Genomic DNA, 22,298 nt, shown 5'->3' with positions numbered 1-22,298 from the left:
AGAGAGAGTTTGACCTTCAAAGGGGCAGACACGCCTGGGAAACCAGAGGAGATTACTTTCTGCCCACATTTCTGACTCTAGAGGAAAACACCTAACGCCATCAGGGGCCCCTGTGCACAGGGACCCAAAAGTAGGGGCAGGCCCTTCTGGTTGCTGCCCTCACGGACAGCTGAAACCCAGCACTGAGGAGCGACTTCATGTCCGAGACCAGAGGTAAGACCAACTTTTCTGCTCCAAGTGACGTGCCTGGTGGACTCAGGACACATGCCCACAGGAACAGCTGAAAGCCAGTAGACAGGAACGACTACACACCTGAAAGCAGAACACTCTGTTCCCATAACTGGCTGAAAGAAAACAGGCAAACAGGTATACAGCACTCCTGACACACAGGCCTATAGGACAGTCAAGCCAATGCCAGAAATAGCAGAACAAGGTAACACCAGAGTCAACCTGTTGGTGAGAGGCAAGCACAAGAATCCAAGCAACAGAAACCAAGACTACATGGCATCATCAGAGCCCAATTCTCCCACCAAAGCAAAAACTGAATATCCAAACACACAAGAAAAGCAAAATCTAGATTTAAAATCACATTTGATCATGATGATGGAGAACTTTAAGAAAGACATAAAGAACTCCTTTAGAGAAATGCAGGAAAACACAAGTAAACAAGTAGAAGTCCTTAGAGAGGAAACACAAAAATCCCCGAAAGAATGATAGGAAAACGCAATCAAACAGGTGAAGGAATTGGAAGTGGAAATAGAAACAATAAAGAAAGCACAAAGGGAGACAAACTTGAATATAGAAAACCAAAGGAAGAGACAAGGAGCCGTAGATACAAGCTTCACCAACAGAATATAAGAGATAGAAGAGAATCTTCTCAGGCGCAGAAGATTCCATAGAAATCATCGACACAACTGTTAAAGATAATGTAAAACAGAAAAAGCTACTGGTCCAAAACATACAGGAAATACAGGACACAATGAGAAGATCAAACCTAAGGATAATAGGTATAGAAGAGAGTGAAGACTCCCAGCTCAAAGGACCAGTAAATATCTTCAACAAAATCATAGAAGAAAACTTCCCTAACCTAAAGAAAGAGATACCCATAAACACACAAGAAGCCTACAAAACTCCAAATAGATTGGACCAGAAAAGAAACACCTCCCGTCACATAATAGTCAAAACACCAAATGCACAAAATAAAGAAAGAATATTAAAAGCAGTAAGGGAAAAAGGTCAAGTAACATATAAAGGCAGACCTATCAGAATTACACCAGACTTCTCACCAGAGACTATGAAAGCTAGAAGATCCTGGACAGATGTCATACAGATCCTAAAAGAACACAAATGCCGGCCCAGGTTACTGTATCCGGCAAAACTCTCAATTAACATAGATGGAGAAACCAAGATATTCCATGACAAAACCAAATTTATATAATATCTTTCTACAAATCCAGTGCTACAAAGGATAATAAATGGTAAAGCCCAACACAAGGAGGCAAGCTACACCCTAGAAAAAGCAAGAAACTAATCATTTTGCAACAAAACAAAGAGAAGACAAGCACACAAACATAATCTCACATCCAAATATGAAGATAACAGGAAACAACAATCACTATTCCTTAATATCTCTCAACATCAATGGATTCAATTCCCCAATAAAAAGACACAGATTTAACAAACTGGATACGTAATGAAGACTCAGCATTTCGCTGCCTACAGGAAACACACCTCAGAGACAGAGACAGACACTACCTCAGAGTGAAAGGCTGGAAAACAACTTTCCAAGCAAATGGTCTGAAGAAGCAAGCTCTAGTAGCCATTCTAATATCAAATAAAATCAATTTTCAACTAAAAGTCATCAAAAAAGGTAAGGAAGGACACTTCATATTCATCAAAGGAAAAATCCACCAAGATGAACTCTCAATCCTAAATATGTATGCTTCAAATACAAGGGCACCTACATACATAAAAGAAACCTTACTACAGCTCAAAGCACACATTGCACCTCACACAATAACAGTAGGAGATTTCAACATCCCACTCTCATCAATGGACAGATCATGGAAACAGAAATTAAACAGAGACATAGACAGACTAAGAGAAGTCATGAACCAAATGGACTTAACAGATATTTATAGAACATTCTATCCTAAAACAAAATGATATATCTTCTTCTCACCACCTCATGGTCATTTTTCCAAAATTGATCATATAATCAGGCAGAAAACAGGCCTTAACAGATCCAGAAAGACAGAAATAATCCCAGCGTCCTATCAGACCACCATGGGCTAAAGCTGGTCTTCAATAACAATAAGGAAAGAACACCCACATATACATGGAAATTGAACAATGCTCTACTCAATGATAACCTGGTCAAGGAAGAAATAAAGAAATGAAAAACTTCTTAGAATTTAATGAAAATGAAGGTACAACATAACTCATAAACTTATGAGACAGAATGAAAGCTGTGCTAAGAAGAAAACTCATAGCTCTGGGTGCTTGCAGAAAGAAACAGGAGAGAGCATATATCAGGAGCTTGACAGCACACCTAAAAGATCTAGAACAAAAAGAAGCAAATACACTCAGGAGGAGTAGAAGGCAGGAAATAATCAAACTCAGAGCTGAAATCAACCAAGTAGAAACAAAAAGGACCATACAAAGAATCAACAGAACCAAAAGTTGGTTCTTTGAGAAAATCAACAAGATAGATAAACCAGAAAAACCCTTAGCCAGACTAACCAGAGGAGACAGAGAGTGTGTCCAAATTAACAAAATCAGAAATGGAAAGGGAGACATAACTACAGAATCAGAGGAAATTAAAAAAATCATGAGATCCTACTACAAAGCCTATATTCAACAAAACTTGAAAATCAGGAGGAAATGGACAATTTCCTAGACAGATAGCAGGTACCAAAGTTAAATCAGGAACCTATAAACCATTTAAACAACCCCATAACTCCTAAAGAAATAGAAGCAGTCATTAAAGTCTCCCAACCAAAAAGAGCCCAGATCCAGATGGGTTCAGTGCAGAATTCTATCAGACCTTCATAGAAGACCTCATACCAATACTGTCCAAACTATTCCACGAAATTGAAACAGATGGAGCGCTACTGAATTCCTTCTATGAAGCCACAATTACTCTTATACCTAAACTACACAAAGACCCAACAAAGAAAGAGAACTTCAGAACAGTTTCCCTTATGAATATCAACGCAAAAATACTCAATAAAAGTCTTGCAAACCGAATCCAAGAGCACATCAAAACAGTCATCCATCATGATCAAGTTGGCTTCATCCCAGGTACGCAGGGATGGTTTAATATACGGAAAACCATCAATGTAATCCACTATATAAACAAACTGAAAGATAAAAACCACATGATCATTTCATTAGATGATGAGAAAGCATTTGACAAAATTCAACACCCCTTCATGATAAAAGTCCTGGAAAGAATAGGAATTCAAGGCCCATACCTAAACATAGTAAAAGCCATATACAGCAAACCAGTGGCTAACATTAAACTAAATGGAGAAAAACTTGAAGCAATCCCACTAAAATCAGGGACTAGACAAGGCTGCTCACTCTCTCCCTACTTATTCAATATAATTCTCGAAGTCCTAGCCGGAACACAGAAAACAAAAAGAGATCAAAGGTATACAGATTGGAAAGGAAGAAGTCAAAATATCACTATTTGCAAATGATATGATAGTATATTTAAGTGATCCCAAAAGTTAAACCAGAGAAGTACTACACCTGATAAACACCTTCAGCAAAGTGGCTGGGTATAAAATTAACTCAAATAATTCAGTAGCCTTCCTCTACACAAAAGAGAAACAAGCCGAGAAAGAAATTAGGGAAACAACACCCTTCATAATAGTCCCAAATAATATAAAATACCTCCATGTGACTTTAACCAAGCAAATGAAAGATCTGTATGATAAGAACTTCAAGTCTCTGAAGAAAGAAATTGAAGAAGATCTCAGAAGATGGAAAGATCTCCCATGCTCATGGATTGGCAGGATTAATATAGTAAAAATGGTCATTTTACCAAAAGCAATCTACAGATTCAAGGCAATCCCCATCAAAATTGCAATCCAATTTTTCATAGAGTTAGACAGAACAATTTGCAGACTCATCTGGAATAACAAAAAACCCAGGATATCTAAAACTATCCTCAACAATAAAAGGACTTCCGGGGGAATCACTATCCCTGAACTTAAGCAGTATTATAGAGCAATAGTGATAAAAAAAACTGTGTGGTATTGGTACAGAGACAGGCAGATAGACCAATGGAATAGAATTGAAGACCCAGAAATGAACCCACACACGTATGGTCACTTGATTTTTGACAAAGGAGCCAAAACCATCCAATGGAAAAAAGATAGCCTTTTCAGCAAATGGTGCTGGTTCAACTGGAGGTCAGCATGTAGAAGAATGCAGATCGATCCATGCTTATTACCCTGTACAAATCTTAAGTCCAAGTGGATCAAGGACCTCCACATCAAACCAGTACACTCAAACTAATAGAAGAAAAAGTGTGGACAAATCTCAAAGACATGGGTACTGGAGAAAATTTCCTGAAGAAAACACCAATGGCTTATGCTCTAAGATCAAGAATCGACAAGTGGGATCTCAAAATACAAAGCTTGTATAAGGCAAAGGACACTGTTGTTAGGACAAAATGGCAACCAACATATTGGGAAAAGATCTTTCCCAATCCTACAACTGATAGAGGGCTTATATCCAAAATATACAAAGAACTCACAGTTAGACTGCATGGAGACAATAATCCTATTTAAAAAATGGGGTTCACAGCTAAACAAAGAATTCACAGCTGAGGAATGCCAAATGGCTGAGAAACACCTAAAGAAATGTTCAACATCTTTAGTCATAAGGGAAATAAAAAAACAACCCTGAGATTCCACCTCACACCAGTCAGAATGGCTAAGACCAAAAACTCTGGTGACAGCAGGTGATAGCCAGGATGTGGAGAAAGAGGAACACTCCTCCATTGTTGGTGGGATTGCAGACTGGTACAACCATTCTGGAAATCAGTCTGGAGGTTCCTCAGAAAATTGGATATTTTACTACCTGAGGATCCAGCTATACCTCTCTTGGGCATATACCCAAATGATGCCCCAACATATAACTAAGACACGTGCTCCACTATGTTTATAGCAGCCTTTTTTTATAATAGCCAGAAGCTGGAAAGAACCCAGATGCCCTTCAACAGAGGAATGGATACAGAAAATGTGGTACATCTACACAATGGAATATTACTCATCTATCAAAAACAATGACTTTATGAAATTCGTAGGCAAATGGATGGAACTGGAAAATATCATCCTGAGTGAGCTAACCCAATCACAGTAAAACACACACAGTATGCACTCATTGATAAGTGGCTATTAGCCCAAATGCTTGAATTACCCTAGATGCACAGAACACATGAGTCTCAAGAAGGATGATCAAAATGCAAATACTTCACTCCTTCTTTAAAAGGGGAACAAGAATACCCTTGGGAGGGGATAGGGAGGCAAAGTTCAGAACAGAAGCTGAAGGAACACCCATTCAGAGCCTGCTCTACATGTGGTCCATACATATACAGCCACCAAACTAGATAAGATGGATGAAGCAAAGAAGTGCAGGCTGACAGGAACTGGATGTAGATCTCTTCTGAGAGACACAGCCAGAATATGGCAAATACATAGGCAAATGCCAGCAGCAAAGCACTGAACTGAGAACGGGACCCCCGTTGAAGGAATCAGAGAAAGGACTTAAAGAGCTGAAGGGGCTTGAGACCTCATATGAACAACAATGCCAACCAACCAGAGCCTCCAGGGACTAAGCCACTACTCAAAGTCTATACATGAACTGACTCTGGGCTCCAACCTCATAGGTAGCAATAAATAGCCTAGTAAGAGCACCAGTGGAAGGGGAAGCCCTTCGTCCTGCCAAGACTGAACCCCAGTGAACGGGATTCTTGTGAGGAGGGCGGTAATGGGGGAGGATGGGGAGGGGACACCCATATAGAAGGGGAAGGGAAGGCTGGGGGATGTTGGCATGGAAACTGGGTAAGGGAATAACATTTGAAATGTAAATAAGAAATGCCCAATTTAATAAAGATGGAAAAAACCAAAAAAACAAAAATAAAACTCCAACCAATGAACCAACCACTTCCAAAATACCTCATATATTATTTGATGCTAAAAATGGATTATCACCTTAAATTTATAATGTATTTTTCCCTTTTTTGAGAAGGAAAACTGAAGTCTCTTTCGTTCACTGTAGGGCACTGACATCCTCTTCAGTCCAAAAGTAAAAATCTGCACAAACTTCTCTCTGTAGTTGCCGCCATTACAGCCTTGTGTCTGCCTCACTGGATGCTGCCAGTGAGCTACTGTGACCCCAGGGAGCAAGGACACAGAGAGCAAACATGACCTGCAGGTGACCTGTGCTTAATCACGCTTGTTTTGGAAGGAGCTGCGAAGGTCATGGTTTTAGGGGTAATTTAATGATCGATAATCTCACTGAGATGCTGTTGCCAGATGCTTGCCTTCATCCGTGGAGAAATCACAGGAAGAATTTAAATGAATACACCTGTATAGCGGGTTAGGACTTGACTTATTTCCAGTTAAGGCTGACTCATGAGAATCATCACCATGTTTCTTCAGCTTTCTGTGCTGTGACTGGCCCATCCCGGGAATCTTCCCTGTGTGTCAAGGTTTTAACAAATACAGGTCTTAAATTTGGAATTGCTTCCACACACCTGGCTTAATCAGTCGGGTACCTATTCTGGGGCAGGCAAATGTTTAACAATCATAAGGCAAACATAACCAGTACGTTGAGACATTGCAGTCATGCGTACAATGTCTAATGGCAGAAACGTGCATCTCCAGCACCCCAAACACCTGTTCTTGTGTTGGAACACTCATAGTTATTTCTGCTGGTTCATTTCAATCTTCAGTTAACTTTGTCAAGCACTGGCACCTTACTATACAAAACAACAGTAAAGATTGTTCTTCCTATGCACCTGTATCCCTGTCCCTCTAACTGCCCTCCTCCATCCTGACCCCACCTCTTCTCTGCGTGCTGGTTGGAATGGGGATAGGCTCTCAGCTGGCAGCACTGCTAGGGGAGGTTTCAGAAGTGTTTCGGTTTGCTGCAGGAAATATGTCATTCGAGAAGACTTTGAGAACTTAAAGATTTACATTGCTAATTTGATAGCTCTCTCTTGGTGCTTTCGGTTTAAGATATGAGTGCCACATGCCACGTGATGTGGATGGATGTTTATCCTTCTGGAACCAGAATGTCAAATAAAGCCTTCCTTAGTCTTAGTGTTTAATCACAACAACAGAAAAGTAACTAAGCTACTCTAGTATCTACTATTCTACCCCTCTATATCCATGATACCAAGATTTTTGGTGTCCAGCTGAACTGAGAATGTCCCATATTTTTCTGTCTGTGCCAGACTCACTTTGTTTAACATGAGCCATCTGGGCTCATTCACGTTGTTGTAAAGGAGAGAATTTTGTTCCTTTAATGACTGAGTGGTAGTCCATCATGTGTGTGGTGACTCATGCCCTGAGTTCTGGCTCTCAGAAAGCTGAGGAAGTGAGATCATGGGTTCAAAGCCAGCGTAGGCTACATAGTGAGTACAGCATGGACTACACAGCAAGACTCTTGTCTCAAAAGGCCACATACATACATGTACATATATGTGTACATGCACACATACCCATATCGGTATGTTACACATGTATGCATATGTATTACAATTTGTATGTATATATGTCACCTTACACATACTCATTGAATGAAGCAAGCTGTGTGTGTATAATGAAGTTGAAGCTTGCTTCACACACAGACACACAGACACACACACCCTCACACATTGGGCAGATGGAGCACAGCTCCAATCATTTCAGATACATACATATAACATGCATTAGGTGGACGGGGAAAACTTCAACAGGCTTCAACAACTTCAACAACTTTATTTTTTCTCTTAGACTTTTTATACCCTCTAAGACAAAAGTTCTCCAAAAGATTACCTCATAGCCATACTCTCTAAAAACTGTCACCATAAGAACAGGTTCTTTAAGAACAGACTGAAATCATTACACAAAAGGAAATTACAAGAGGATTATTGATTGTGTGTTCTTTTGGAACTCACACTTAACTAAACTTCTCCCATCTATCTGTCTCTCTACAAGGACATTGTAACCCCAAAAGCAATAATTCTGTTGTAAGCACACGAAGACCCACCTTCCGGAGAGGGATGTGTACCGCTGTCCTCGGGAAGGCTGTGGAAGAACCTACACAGCCGTGTTCAACCTGCAGCGCCACATACTCTCCTTCCGTGAGGAAAAGTGCCCATCTGTGTGTGAGCACGCTGGCAGTGGCCAGACGTTTGCAGTGAAACAAAGTCTCATGAGGCACAGTGTCGTGCACGGTCCTGACTAGAAGAGGATGGAGCTCAGGCAGACCACCTCGAGAGACGCAGCTTGGCCTCTCGCCTCAGCGGGTACGTCCCTCCTAAGAGGAGACAAGAGCCAGATTGCTCCTTGCCTAACAGCGCGGAGTCCAGCAGCGGCCTGGAGGCCAAGATGCTTGCCCCAGCTGCGTCACTTACTGTCCACTAGTCAGGAAGGACTTCAGAGCAGCCAGCAGAGGCTTCTGGAGAAGCAGGACTTCTCATTAAAATCATTGACACAGGAAAAAAAATAATTCTGTTGTCACCGATTAACAACATTTAAGCAAGCCCGTCTATAGTAGCATTTTTTTCCTATGCTTAGCTGACAACAATTTGTATTTAATAGAAATAGATCCTCATCTGCCTTACGTCTTATTTTTGAAGAGTTGTTCAGCTAACCTGGCGAGTCATCTATTGTCTATTCTGACACTCCTTATAGAATGGTTTACTCTTTGTTCATAACCCCATCTTCTCATGGTGCACACCAAAACCTGTGACTGCATCCCCAGATCATAAGCTCCAGGGACTGAGACCCAACCTAGAATGAATGTTTTATTTGATCGTTAACCTATCGCAAACCTATCTCTCTCCCAAGTACAACTGTGTGTCTGCAGTGCATGAGAGCTCACTGTGTTCCCTTTCTAGCCTATGAGGCCCTCACTACTCTGCAAGGCACGGGGCATTCTACTCTTTTTTTTTTTTTTCTTTTTTTCGGAGCTGGGGACCGAACCCAGGGCCTTGCGCTTGCTAGGCAAGCGCTCTACCACTGAGCTAAATCCCCAACCCCAGCATTCTACTCTTTCTTCTACCTTTATTATATCTTCCTGGCAAAAGAACCTCAACCATCTCCTTAAACTTTCTATCAACTACTCTAACTTCCTAAAAACTATTTTAATCAAACCAGTTCTGTAGTCATTAGTTCATCTGAATAATATTATTTTATGAAAGTCCATCTTCATATTGATCTGCAGGAAAGTCACGCAACGGAGTGAGATGTCTCCCAAGAGGCAACCACCGCAGGCTATAGGCAGTGAGGGTCTCCCCAGACCCCTTCGCACCACGCTAGATATATGAGAAATACAGCAATGACGGACACGAGGAGGCCCAGCAGCAGCAGGAAGCCACCCAGAGATGAAGCCCCTGGCTGCTGTGCCTCTCCACTTGCCCACTGCAGTCCCTCCTGCACGGTGTCCACTAAGTCCACATTGTGGCTATTATGAGAAAAGCAGCTGCAGTGAGCATGGAGGTGAGATAGTGCTCTGAAAGCGACCATCGCTTCTTTAGATAGATATGCAGTAGTGGGGCCGCTCTGTCATATTACTGTTCTATTCCTAGATGGATGAGGAACTCAATATTTTCATGATTGTGCTCATTTGTGTTCCCACCAACAGTGAATGGGAGTCCCTCTGTCTTCATGTACTTCCAGGATTCTTGACAGTCTCCAAATCCCTCATCCTTCTTTCCTTCATTTGACTTTTTCTACCGTGTATGCAGGCTGAATTCCAAAAGTCAGCCCTCTGCATTCCGTTTCTCTATAGGTGACTCTATAGGTAAGAGTATAACTAGATATAGGTATCTATCTACGTAGCTGCTCTTCACCGGGACAACCATAAACCACCTCCTGCCCATGCTTTCGCAATGGCCTCCTGTCTCCCTGCTTCCTCCTCGCCTTCTATAGACTCATTCCATATATGATCCAGGGTAAAACCTGGTACACAGACCTGGGATTTCCCAGCTACTCTTTTTTCTTAGCTGTGTTTTAAATGTCAGAGTCTCTGGAATATTTTAAGTTAAAAAACAGGAGTGCTTTTGAATAAGTGCTTTGGCAGACATAGTTAGCAGATTGGAACCTGGGGGGAAGAATGAAGTGAGACAGAGAGACCAGGTGCAAAGGCATCCCGGAGAAGCCCTTGAGAGTCCCACGTCCCTCACAAGGTTTTGAGGAAGCACAGCCACAGACAAGCTGTCCTGCACAGTCAGTCCAGTCCCACGGTGCCACGCTGATAGCTTTTGTTCCGCATCAATCATCTTCTGGATTTTATTTTTTATTTATTATTAGATTGAGGGGAGGGAAGTGTGACAATGTGTGTGGTGTGTGTGTCTGTGTGTGTGTGAATCCTGTGAGAGTCAATTCTCTCCTCCTACCATGTGGTTCCAGAGATATAACTTTGGTCTTCAGGCACACACAACAAGTATTTTTACCCTCTCAGGGGAGCTACACCAAATGACTAATTAAAACACGCTTAAGGCCAAAATACTTTTGCCTCAAGATACTACTCTTCTCTCATTCTAAAAAAAAAAAAAAAACAAACAAAAAAAAAACAAAAACAAACAAAGAAAACAAACAAAAAACCTCAAACTTTACTTCATACAGACATTTCCCGAAATTGTTTTCTGTACTTAAGTGAAGAACCAGGTGTGATGGTTTTTGCAAATGCTTGGCCCAGGGACTGGCACTATTAGAAGGTGTGGCCTTGTTGGAGGAAGTGTGTCACTGTGGGGGTGGGCTTGGGCTTGGAGACCCTCCTCCGAGCTGCCTGAGGGTGCTGAGTCTGTTCCTGGCTTCCTTTGGGTGAAGATGTAGAACTCAGCTCCTCCTGCACCATGCCTGCCTGCTGCGATGCTGCCATGTTCCCGCCTTGATGATAATGGACTGAACTTTTGAACCTATAAGCCAGCCCCAAGCAAATGTTGTCCTTTATAAAACTTACATTGGTCATGGTGTTTGTTCACAGCTAACTAAGACACCAGGTTGCACTTGAGTGGAGAACAACTCAGAAGAACTGGAGTGCCTCAGGCTATGGTGTTGGCATTGCCTGCCTGTATTATTAACTGAATTCTATTTCCCCAGTACAGGGGAAATCTGGCACATGATGGTCGGCAGTGTTGGTTAAATGACAACTGACATGCAAAGCCAAGCCCTTAGTGAGCATTTTGGGTGATTTGGGGATCCAAGGGTATGACCAGAGGTGCTCCCAGAGTCCTGATTTAGGGGACTCTCAACAACCAGGTCCGGCCATTTACCCCTCCCCCCTAAATCAAATGGAAGAAATTAAAGTGAAGTACAGAATGGATTCAGTACAGCTCTATTGGGAAAACAGGGGGCAAATGTGCTCAGTTCTACTGGGAAGGGACAGAGAACACACTATATTCTTATATTTTTGGTTGTGAGCCTAGCCTTTAACGGCTGAGCCATCTCTCCAGCCCAACACACTATATTCTTAAGAGCCCACTAGTACTTCATACTGTAAACAAGAATCTTCAAGTACCCACTGAGAACAGTTTCTTTGTTTTGAGTAAATCTTTAACCTTGCTCCATGAAATGGTTGTAATACTAGTGGTGACGTGATCCCAGAGGGATGCAATGACCGTGGTGTATCTGACACCTCCCCTTTTGATCTGGTTGATAAGTATCTAAGATCTGGTTCTTTGTGTTCCTGGAGAAGTCTGTATAACAGGACGGGTAAAGTCCCTTAGTCATTAGAGGGCTACTTCTGCATAGTGGGGCCAGCCTTGGTTTTTCATAGGACAATGAGGCCATTAGTTTTTGTTTGTTTGTTTGTCTGTTTTTTAATCACAAGTAGATGTTCTGTTTGAATGGCTACTCTTGGAATCCTGAGGGGGAGGAAAGTTCTCTCACACTTTATTTTTTGGTTCTTTTTTTTTTTTTCTTTTTTTTTTTTTTCGGAGCTGGGGACCGAACCCAGGGCCTTGCGCTTCCTAGGTAAGCGCTCTACCACTGAGCTAAATCCCCAGCCCCACACTTTATTTTTAAGACAAGGTTTAATGCAGCCTAGGCTGGTTTCAAACTTGTGTGGCTGACGATGACCTTGAGCTTCTGGTTCTCCTGCTCCCACCTCCCCAGCGCTAGGATTACAGGCGCTCATCCTCATGCCCAACTTACAGGGCACCAGAGGCAAGCATCCTGCCAATTGAGCTTTGATATTTATTATTATTTATTGACACCTTCCTGCTATAACTCACAAATTCTCTTGCCTTAGCCTCCCCAGTGCTGAGATTATAGGAATGTACACCAGGTTCCTTTCTTTGAATGTGTTTTATCACTAACGTATCTTAGGAGATAAAGTTAATGCTATTTTGGTGTTTTCAGTCATAAATGAGGAGAAAGGTTAGATAAATATAGGATTCATTGACCTTGTAGTACCAGTTTTTAGGCATACACATCTTAACTGAAAACATGGAAAGCTGCTCAGGAATCTGACCCAAAGTTTAAAGGAGACAGATAAGAAATTAAGAGGGGAGCCTGCTAAGCTTTGAGGCTGCTGTTAGCTACCCACGGAACCCAAATTAGGAGTCAGAGCTTTTAGCAAAGGCAGCCTCTAAGCTCCAGTCGCAAAAGCACACTTAGACCAGAGCCTTCCGCACCTTCATGCTTCTGCGGCGTGTGAATGCGCGCGAACTGTGCCCTCTGGCGGCGGCGCGCGGGAGCGAAGGCGCGGGGCCGTGGGCGGAGCCTTTCGGGATGGCGGGTGGCTCGCCGCGCTTCTTGCAGGCGCTGCGGGCCGGGGACCGACCCGAGCCAGTGCGGACGCGGGTGCAGGAACAGGACTTACAGGAGTGGGGCTTGACTGGTGAGCCGGCCGGGGAGGCCCGGGAGGGGGCGGGAGCCGGGAAGGTGCGCGGCGGCGCAGGCCTACGCGGGGACAGCCCGGCAGCCAGAAGCTTCCGGGTTACTCCAGCTCCTCCCAGTCTCCGTTTCCCCGCGGACTGGGCATGCGCACTCACTTGTTGCGGCTTCTTAAAGCTACGCTGGTCGCGTTGTCCCGCAAAGTTTGTCCTGTCCTTTACCTCTTGTGCTTTGGTGTTAAGCCCACTTGCCACTACGAGTCCCATGTGTGGGGATCCCACATGTGGGAGCCCCAGGTGTTCAGACACCAGGTGTGTAGGCTCCAGATATGGAGACGCCAGGCGTGCAGACCCCAGTGGACCGGGAACCACCGCATCCCGCGGCGTCCTCTATTCAACACCCCTAGACTCCTTTCCTTATGTATTTTCTGGGAATGTAGTGCTGGTTTAACGGAAAGTCATAATGGCTCATCAATTGTCCCATATGGTCTTGTATTTGGGTTTTTATTAGGTGGCCTTGGCTCTGGGAGGGAGCATTGGTCAGCCCAGATGAGAAGCACGTTAAAGCTACGTACACATTCATACACAGATTTACATTATGATAGGTTTGTTTTGGATTTAGATAGTTAATATTATTTTTCATTGTGGCTTTTTTAGACACCCGTACTGTTATTTTACCCTCTTCTTCTGAGTAGTTAGCTAGGTTTCCAGTGCTGGGCAGACATGTTTTCCCTCTTACTGAGCAGGACTTTCTCCTCCCTCCCAAAAGTGTGCTCCTCCCTTACCATGCCCCCATGTGTATCTGATTTAAATCTGTGCAGATCAAATCCAGCTGCATGTAATACCCCAGGAGGAGTCGATATGTGTAGGGGCATTCTTGTTACTAGAAAGTGATCAGATAGGAGGTTGCAGGTTCAAATGCATGGGGTAGATAATCAAATGTATATATTACCACAGCCAAATACTTATTATAGTTATGAATTTAATACTTTAGATTTGTCATTTTATGTGTGAATGTTTTTCCTGCATGTGTGTGTATGTACTGCATGGGTGCCTGGTACCTATGGAGGTCAGAAGAGGACATTGGAGCCTCTGGGGCTGGACTTCCAGAGTTGTGAGCTTCCACGAGGGCACTGGGAGTCTTGAGTCTCTGCAAGAGCAACAGTGTTCTTAACCTCTGAGTTGACTGTCTTAACCCATAGCTGTGGACTTTTAAATCCTCATCATAGTGTATCCAGAATACAGAGTGCGGAATGTTTGTATGTTTCTTCACATTGAGCAACACTGGTAATTTCTAATTTGAAAGGTTTAAGTAGATTTTTTATGGTTTACCAGAATGTTTATTTGGTTATTAGTAATGGTGGAAATTTGGTTATGCATCTTTGGATTAAAAAGAACCTTAGGACTTTTTTGGTGTGTGTGTGTGTTTGTTTGCTCTGTCACTTTGGCCCTCTTCCTGAGAGTGAGAGACTAACCTGGACACTAGAGGTTAGGAAGCAGAATGTATTTTCCCCATAGAACCAGTTCTCCGTGGTTCTGTTATGATTTGGTTGTACAAAAGGAAGCATGTAATTTGGAGCGGGAAAGCCACAGACAGTTTGGAGTTGGGGTTGAGGTGTTTCCAGTTTTTTTTCTTGGCTCTGACCGTGGGCTTTGGCTAGGACAGCCTCTATGTTGGCGTGGATTAAGGTGATCAATCAGTTTCTGGAGCTGACTGTGCAATGGCCTGGGTTTTTGTTTTTGTTGCTTCCCATTCTTGGAGGTTGACTTGGTGGGCCAGTTCTGTGGTGCTGACTCACTGTTCTATCCAGGTGCTAACCTTAAGGCTATTCCTCTAGTCTTTTCAACAACTTTACAGTGATCTAATTCTCTGTATTAAACCCTAATTCTCTGTATTAAACTCTTTTTCTGTCTAAACTACTTAGGATAATTTCTATCTCAACATCTGACTCTTTTTTTTTTTTAAAGATTTATTTATTTTATGTATGTGAGTACACTGTCACTGTTCAGACACACCAGAAGAGGGCATCAGATCCCATTACCAATGGTTGTGAGCCACCATCTGGTTGCTGGGATTTGAACTCAGGACCCCTGGAAGAGCAGTCAGTGCCCTTAACCGATGAGCCATCTCTCCAGCCCTGTTTTTAGGTTTGTTTGTTTGTTTTTGTGGTTTCACCTCTCTTCCTGCAGTGCTGAAAACCTCTGTGTGCTGGTTTGTGTTAAGTCATCATTTTCTTGTGACAATCACAAGGGAGTTCTGTGCCTGGGTCAGGGGCTGCTTGCGTATTTAAAGAAAATGTTATTTCTTCTCCTTACCTGCTGTCTCACCATGGATGCCACTTTGTTTTTCCTTTCTGGATGTTTTGTTTTGTTGTTTTCCTAATACTGGTGATGTCTTCCAGTTGTTTGGATGTGAATATCTCTATTTGCTTTATCTCTTTGTTTTTCTCATCCAATTTTTAATTTGAATATTTTCACTTCGTTTTTGAGTTCTTTTTCTATTCTAGATAGTAGGATTTTCTCTTACATATATGAACTCGCAAAACAATTAGTTTGCTCAAATTTATCAGATTTATTTTATGTATTTTTTTGTTTGCCTGTTTTTGGTGTCAAGAGTAAGACTTTGGGCTGGAAGGATGGCTCAGTGGGTGAAGGTGCTTGCATGTAGAGACCTAAAGACCTGAGTTCGGGTCCTGGTGCTCCAAGGTGGTGGTGGGAGAACCGACTCCCAAGAGTTGTCCTCTAACCTCTATAAGTGCACTGTCACTCATGTGGCTCCACTAGCACATACATGCATGTACCCTATGCACAAATTAAAAAGGAAAAACGAACTGTGGTCTCTATAGAGCATAAAGATTTTGTGCTTGAGCCTGTGATCTATTTTGACTTAATTTTTGTTCCTTAAGTTTTGATGGAGTGGTTCTTTTTTTTTTCTTTTAAAGGTTTATTTATTTATTATATACATTGTAGGTATCTTCAGACACACCAGAAAAGGGCATCATCAGATCTTATTACAGATGGTTGTGAGCCACCATGTAGTTGCTGGGATTTGAACTCAGGACCTTTAGAAGAGCAGTTGGTGCTCTTAACCACTGAGCCATCTCTCCAGCCTGCTTAAGTTTTAACATATTAGGTTTCTATTTTCATTCAGACTGGTGTAGTTCTTTCCCTTGAGACTTTTGAAATGGGTTATTTAAAAGATTTGTAAGTATGTGTCCTTTAGTTTCCTGGAGCTTGAAGCTTCCTTGTTACATTTGGCTGCATCGTGGTCAGCACCGTTGTATCCTTTGAGGCTTGTCTGCTGGCCTTTAGTTTGGTGGATATTCCACAGCACAGAAGAGAATGCATATTCCACACTGTTGGGCGCCAGCAGGCCTGTGGTCCTGTTTGAGAAACACATTTCCTGGGGTTGGGGATTTAGCTCAGTGGTGAGAAACACATTTCCTTTCTCTTTCTAGCATCCAGAGGTTGACGGTTTGGACTTGCTCCCTGGCTCCAGGCGTAGAGCCAGCAACTTTGTATCTTTTGGATCCTTCTTCTGTAGGCATTGCTAGTGTCCATGTGCCTTTCTCCTTTGTATTTGTTCTAGTGATAGAGCAGCTCTTCCCACCCCAATTAACCCTCATAGACACTCTAAGAGATTTAGTTACATCTTCTCAAGCTGACAGGATAAACCAAAGCATGTTACTTGTAAAAAGTAACAGGAGGGCATCCGGTTTGGAGGAGTTTTTAAGTCTTTTAATGGTCTGCAGGGTAAGAGTCTCAAAACGAGGCTCCCACAGGTTTACCTTCTTCTGCCTCATCTATAACTTTAAATTTGCTCACTTACCCTCCTTTGCCAAATTATACATTTCTCATGTTTCTCTCTTATCCCTGGATTCTCACTGTAAATCTGACTAAAAGTAGTAAGCAGAGTCTGTGCCACAGTCTACATGCTGAATTGTATTGAAATTCCTTTTGTTAAGAATTTTGAACCATTTTGAATTCAGCCTCAGGACCCCAGCAGAACAAAGGCAGTTAGTTTCCCAGTGTGCACCAGGTCAACCCCCCCCCCCCCCATCCTCCCAAAATCTGTTCTCTGATCCATACTCCTGAATTCCTGTTGGCATTCTGGTTTTCTAAATGCCCACCAGTGTCCAGCTTACAGGACTCTAGGTCTTCTTTAGGCTACAGCTCTAGGCTCTTAACTTCCCGCTTGCAAACCAGTTCTATAAATCACAAGGCCAGATTGATCACAGCAGTGACCCCATTTCTTGGTACCAATTTTCAGTGACAGAATAGCCGATGAAAGTAATTTAAGGAAGGCAGCATTTATGCAGACTTAGGATGTGGAGATAAAGGCCACTGCAGGATGCCTGGTAGTTGGAGCCGGTCCCAGAGAGGGCAGGAGGAGGAGGCAGCTGACGATACTGTGGCACAGGCGAGCTTGGGTCAAAGGTGGAGTCAGACTGTTGCTCCAAGGTCTTCCTCTAGTTTCTTCCTCCACTTCCTCCAGCTGAGCCCCACACCCTAATGCTTCCACCAACCAACCAAATTGCGTCTCTTGCTAGGACCTAAGTTTGAAGTAAATGAGCCTGTGGAAGACATTTAACATCCAAGCACTGTGAAATACATACTCTTTCTGTCGACCCATTGTTCCTTGTTGAAGCGTGGTGTGAAGTAGTCCGGTCTGCCTCTCTCCGTAGCATGCACAGCCCCTGTGCTGTTTGTCCATGAGCTACGTTAGTAATGCTCGTCTCCGGGACTGAGTAGCAGGGATGTGAGGCTCCGTAGACTTTCTGTCAGGTGGATTAGGTGACAAAGACAACATGCTTTAGGAGTCTGAATGAGTGACAGATGGTGACCAAGTCTGCATAAGAAGTAGCGGCGAAGTGAGTGCCGTGGCTGGTCAGATTTGGAGTGTGGGAGGTGAGGCTGCCATAGAGCCCGAGGCTTGCCGGAATTTCTGCTCTTCTCTTCGGACCGCTTCTGTTTTTTATTTCTAGGGATTCGTCTACGCTCTTACCAACTGGAGGGAGTCAACTGGCTAGTCCAGTGCTTCCATGGCCAGAATGGCTGCATCCTGGGAGACGAGATGGGCCTGGGGAAGACCTGCCAGGTATGTTAGTGTGGACCGAGCACGGCTCACGTCCACACAGCTCATGGTTATCTTTACACGCTCAGTGCAGCACTGTGTTTCTTTTTACTCTTCTGGTTTTTTTTGTTTTTTTTTTTCGGAGCTGGGGACTGAACCCTGGGCCTTGCGCTTGCTAGGCAAGTGCTCTACCACTGAGCTAAATCCCCAACCAGCACTGTGTTTCTTACTAGGGGATGAAATACATAAAGTAGCATGCTGAAGGATTGAGATCTTAGAGCTGCTTTTTCTAGTCTGAGTTTTAAAAATGGTTCCATTGCCCTTGTTTGACCTTTTTTTTGAGTTTTTTTTTTTTTTTTTAATATGTGTTTGGGAGAAGGCATGCTAATGGCCCTGGCCCAGGACTTTTCTCTATAAAAAAATAATTTACCCATTTTAGCATCAAGTGGATTATGACTTCCTTAGCAGTGTTTTGTGTGGTATCCACTTTCTGGATCTCTCTCAGGATAACTCGGTGTGAATGTGGTGCCCTGTGGTTTCTAAATTCAAAGCTAACTAGTGGTATTAAAGGAAGCAGCATACAGTGTAGAGACCCAGAGAGTCAGATCGTTAGGACGCTGTTAGGCAGGCGGAGTATTGATATTGACTCTTCAGCCGAGATGATGAGCAAAACTGTCATTCGTGGGTTTGGGTTGACAGACAGCCCAGTTGCATCATACCACATGGTTAATCACATGGGCTGGGGCGGTTCTAATCTATAGAATCTTAAAGACAGGGTAGTCAGGATACACAGGCAAATGCCATGGTGATAGCACTTCACATTCTGACATTCAGGGCTCTTATCAGTCGTTTGAGGGTGTGTGTGTGTGTGTGTGTGTGTGTGTGTCCCAGTGGTTGTAAGGATCTTGTGATTATTTCCCATGAGGAAGTGTGATCAGAACTGGTATTTTTCTCTGTTCCAGACCATCGCTCTCCTCATTTACTTGGTGGGGAGACTGAACGACGAAGGGCCGTTTCTGATCCTTTGTCCCTTGTCTGTTTTGAGCAACTGGAAAGAAGAGATGGAGAGGTGCGGAGTGGATTAGATGAACTGTTATTTTTTGCATTGCTTAAGATATTCTGGCTGGTGTAAAAAAATATGGTAAAATAACAGTGTCTTATGCAGCTAATGAATTTATTCTAGAAGGGCTGAACTGAAGCAAGGTAGGTAGGCACTGGGGATCCAGGAGAATGGTCCAGGTCTTATTACTTCTGTCTGGCAACTTAAAAGTCAGTATTCATTTTTAATGAAGTTTATTGCACTGAAGAAAGCTATCCTTTTCATATCGATGTAGGGAATGACTAATGTGAGGAAAGTTTTCTTTTAAAAGCCAGTGCCATGCCTTTAGACAAGGCCTAAACATTTACATCAGGGCCTAACCATGACCCTAGGCATAGTTTGGAGGCCCCTTGACTCTTTCTGGATGCCAGGCCTGCTGGGGTCTGCACGTTGCACTGTCTCATGCAGTGTGGCTTGGTAACCTACACTGTCCCATGGGTGGCTCTAACATTGCCCTGTCTGCCTCTTCTCTTTGCTTCAGATTTGCTCCAGGTCTTTCCTGTGTGACATACACAGGTGACAAGGAAGAGAGAGCCCGCCGTCAGCAGGACCTAAGACAGGAGTCGGGTTTTCATGTGCTGCTGACGACCTATGAGGTAGCCATCTGCTTCTCTAGCAAGAACTCCTAACGTGGGTCAAAGGCGTTATTAAAACCACTGTGATTCTATTTAAGCAGAGCATACTTTAGGGGGTCTGGAGGGAAGAAAGTGACCCTTCACCTCATTCTCAAAGGGACTTTGTGACCACAGAAGTGAAGGATCATGGGGCTTTGTGTTGGTTAGCTTCCTTCTCTGTCATCTCTGCTGCTTCGTAGGGGGTGGTCTTGGAGGAGGCACTTGAGCGCCTCTTGGATGAACAGAAGTGGTGAGGGAAAGGGGCTCTTGTTTGGTAACTAGAGCAGGGAAGTAGGGGATACTTAGCGTCTTAGTTACGGCTTCTCTTGCTCTGATGACAATAATACCTAAGGCAGCACAAGGAACAAAGAGTTTATTCATCTTATACCTAACAGTCCATCACTGAGGGGAGTCAGCAGGAAGTCAAGGCAGGAGCTGATGCAGAGGCTGCGGGGCAATGCTGCTCCGTGGCTTGCTCAGCCTGCTTCCTTACAGAACCCAGGACCACCAGCCCAGGGGTGGCCCCACCCACAGCGAGCTAGGCACCCCATATCAGCCATCGATCAAGAACACACTCTACAGACTTGGCCACAGGCCATTCTGGTGGGGGCAGTTTCACGACTAAAGTGCTCTCCTTCCAGTGACTCTGGCTTGTGTGCACTTGACTCAGAGCAGGCCAGCACACGTACCTACAGTCTCATTGTTAGTTCTTGTTAGATGAAGACTTGGGCGCTTGTAAGCGAGATCTTCCCCTTAGCTGACTCCCTTTTGTCTGGACTTGGTAGGACGCTCAGTGCCTCATGTCTCACTAGGGAAGCAAAGGCAGAGCTGTTGTAACCAGAGAGTCCCCAAGACAGGCAAGTAGCTGGTCAGCCCCAGAACATCCCAGCACCAGCCTCCTTAACATGTCTCCCTTACTTTTCCAGATTTGCCTGAAAGATGCCTCATTTCTAAAATCGTGAGTAGGTTGCGCTGCCCAGGACCTGTTGCATGAGCCGTGAGGGTCACCTGTTCCCTTCCTGCTGTGGAATTCTGCCCTCCCCTGTGTTTGTCTTATTTTGAAGTCTTGATGGCTAACATAGATTTTATGGCTTCTGTTTAACATTTTCTTTTACTGAAGTAAGCATAGTATCTCGTCCACAAGAGGAATGTATGTTTTCCCCTATATTCCCTTTCGTCTATTTTAATATCATTTTACTTGGAGGAGAGTACTAGAGACTGAAGCCAGGATTGCACATGCGAGGCAAGAGTACTGCCCGTGAGTCCTCAGTGTCTCACCCCTTCCTTTTCTTTTTAACTGGCCGGTCTGTCTGCTCACCTACTCTCCCTCACCATGTGTGTCTGGATCTGTGTGCTTGCCTCTGTGTGTGTGTGTGTGTGTGTGTGTGTGTGTGTGTGAGAGAGAGAGAGAGTCTGTGTGTGTGTGTGTGTGTGTGTGTGTGTGAGAGAGAGAGAGAGAGAGAGAGAGAGAGAGAGACAGAGAGAGAGAGAGACAGACAGACAGACAGACAGACAGAGAGAGTTGATACTCCATCTTCCACTGTTTTCTGTCACTGTGCAGCACATTCCAGACTAGCTGACCCTTGAGGTCTGATTCTCGTCTGATGTCCCCTTTGCCATAGGTGTGCTGGGACCACAGATGCACTTTTGACTTTTTTAACTTGGGTTGCAGAGACTCAACCTAGGCCACCAGGCTTGCACATCAAGAACTTTTACCTGCTGAGTCAGCTCCCTGACCCCGTTAATGGTCTGTCACTGGAAAGGAACTAAGAGAAAGCTCAGCAGTACCAGGAAACTTGGTCAGAGGGCAAACTCACAAAGACACAGTTCAGTTAGGAGTGAGAAGTGCGCGGAGGGTCTAAAGAGGTGGCTCAGTGGTGAGCGTGCTTGCTGCCCTTCCAGCAGACCTGAGAGAGCACAGCCCACACCACTGGCTCGCAGCTGCCTGAAAAAGGCCACACCTCCTAATCGTGCTACTCCCTAGGGCCACGCATTCAAACACATGAGTCTGTGGTGGCCATAACCCCTGCTGTGAGCATGCACATGTGCACACACACACACACACACACACACACACACACACACACACACAAATTTAAGAACTCATAAAACCCCTCTTAGACAGGTTACTCTACAGATGAAGAAGATGAAGCTTGGGTAGCCCACAGAGGCCAAGGTCCTAGTTCTGTTTCTGTTGCTGTGATAAATATGTGACCCCACACGGAGAGGGAAGGGCTTATTTCACCTTACAGTTTACTGCTCATCACAGAGGGAAAACAAAGAAGGAGCTTGAAGCAGAGATACTGAGGGAAATACGTTTACAGCCCACTGTTCCTGACTTCCCCAGCTAGCAGGCCTGGGGTTGACACCACCCACAGTGGGCTAGGCCTTATATCCATTAGCAATTAAGACATGCATCAGAGATGTGGTCACAGGCCAGTCTGA

General features: G+C 43.9%; 2 protein-coding genes across 10 annotated transcripts in view; one reads left to right on the top strand and one right to left on the bottom strand.

Annotated features, from left to right (window-relative positions):
* The window catches only part of Fmo5 (flavin containing dimethylaniline monoxygenase 5), a 52,728-nt gene extending 39,516 nt beyond the window's left edge, over positions 1-13,212 (bottom strand). The window contains exon 1 of one of the 2 annotated variants that reach the window (XM_063281297.1): positions 13,054-13,212. The gene's annotated coding sequence lies outside the window, so the exon portion shown is untranslated. Of the gene's footprint in view, positions 1-12,865; positions 13,002-13,053 lie in introns of those variants that run through there. The other variant, XM_039101730.2, reaches the window with a different exon arrangement.
* Chd1l (chromodomain helicase DNA binding protein 1-like) overlaps positions 1-22,298 on the top strand; it is an 86,491-nt gene that overhangs the window by 7,407 nt on the left and 56,786 nt on the right. For 4 of the 8 annotated variants that reach the window (XR_010063611.1, XR_005501136.2, XM_008761353.4 and 1 more), the window contains exons 1-5: positions 12,870-13,071; positions 18,052-18,164; positions 19,103-19,209; positions 19,721-19,835; positions 20,780-20,811. Coding sequence is in view for 6 of the 8 variants with exons in the window: in XM_008761353.4 (XP_008759575.1) it covers positions 12,870-13,071; positions 18,052-18,164; positions 19,103-19,209; positions 19,721-19,835; positions 20,780-20,811 (569 nt within the window). In the remaining 2 variants the exon portion in view is untranslated. Of the gene's footprint in view, positions 1-8,219; positions 8,531-12,869; positions 13,072-18,051; positions 18,165-19,102; positions 19,210-19,720; positions 19,836-20,779; positions 20,812-22,298 lie in introns of those variants that run through there. The other 4 variants (XM_063281904.1, NM_001107704.2, XM_008761354.4 and 1 more) reach the window with 4 other exon arrangements.

This window comes from Rattus norvegicus, chromosome 2 (genome assembly GCF_036323735.1).
Source record: "Rattus norvegicus strain BN/NHsdMcwi chromosome 2, GRCr8, whole genome shotgun sequence".
Lineage (NCBI taxonomy): Eukaryota > Metazoa > Chordata > Mammalia > Rodentia > Muridae > Rattus > Rattus norvegicus.
This window is presented reverse-complemented; position numbering and strand designations above follow the sequence as displayed.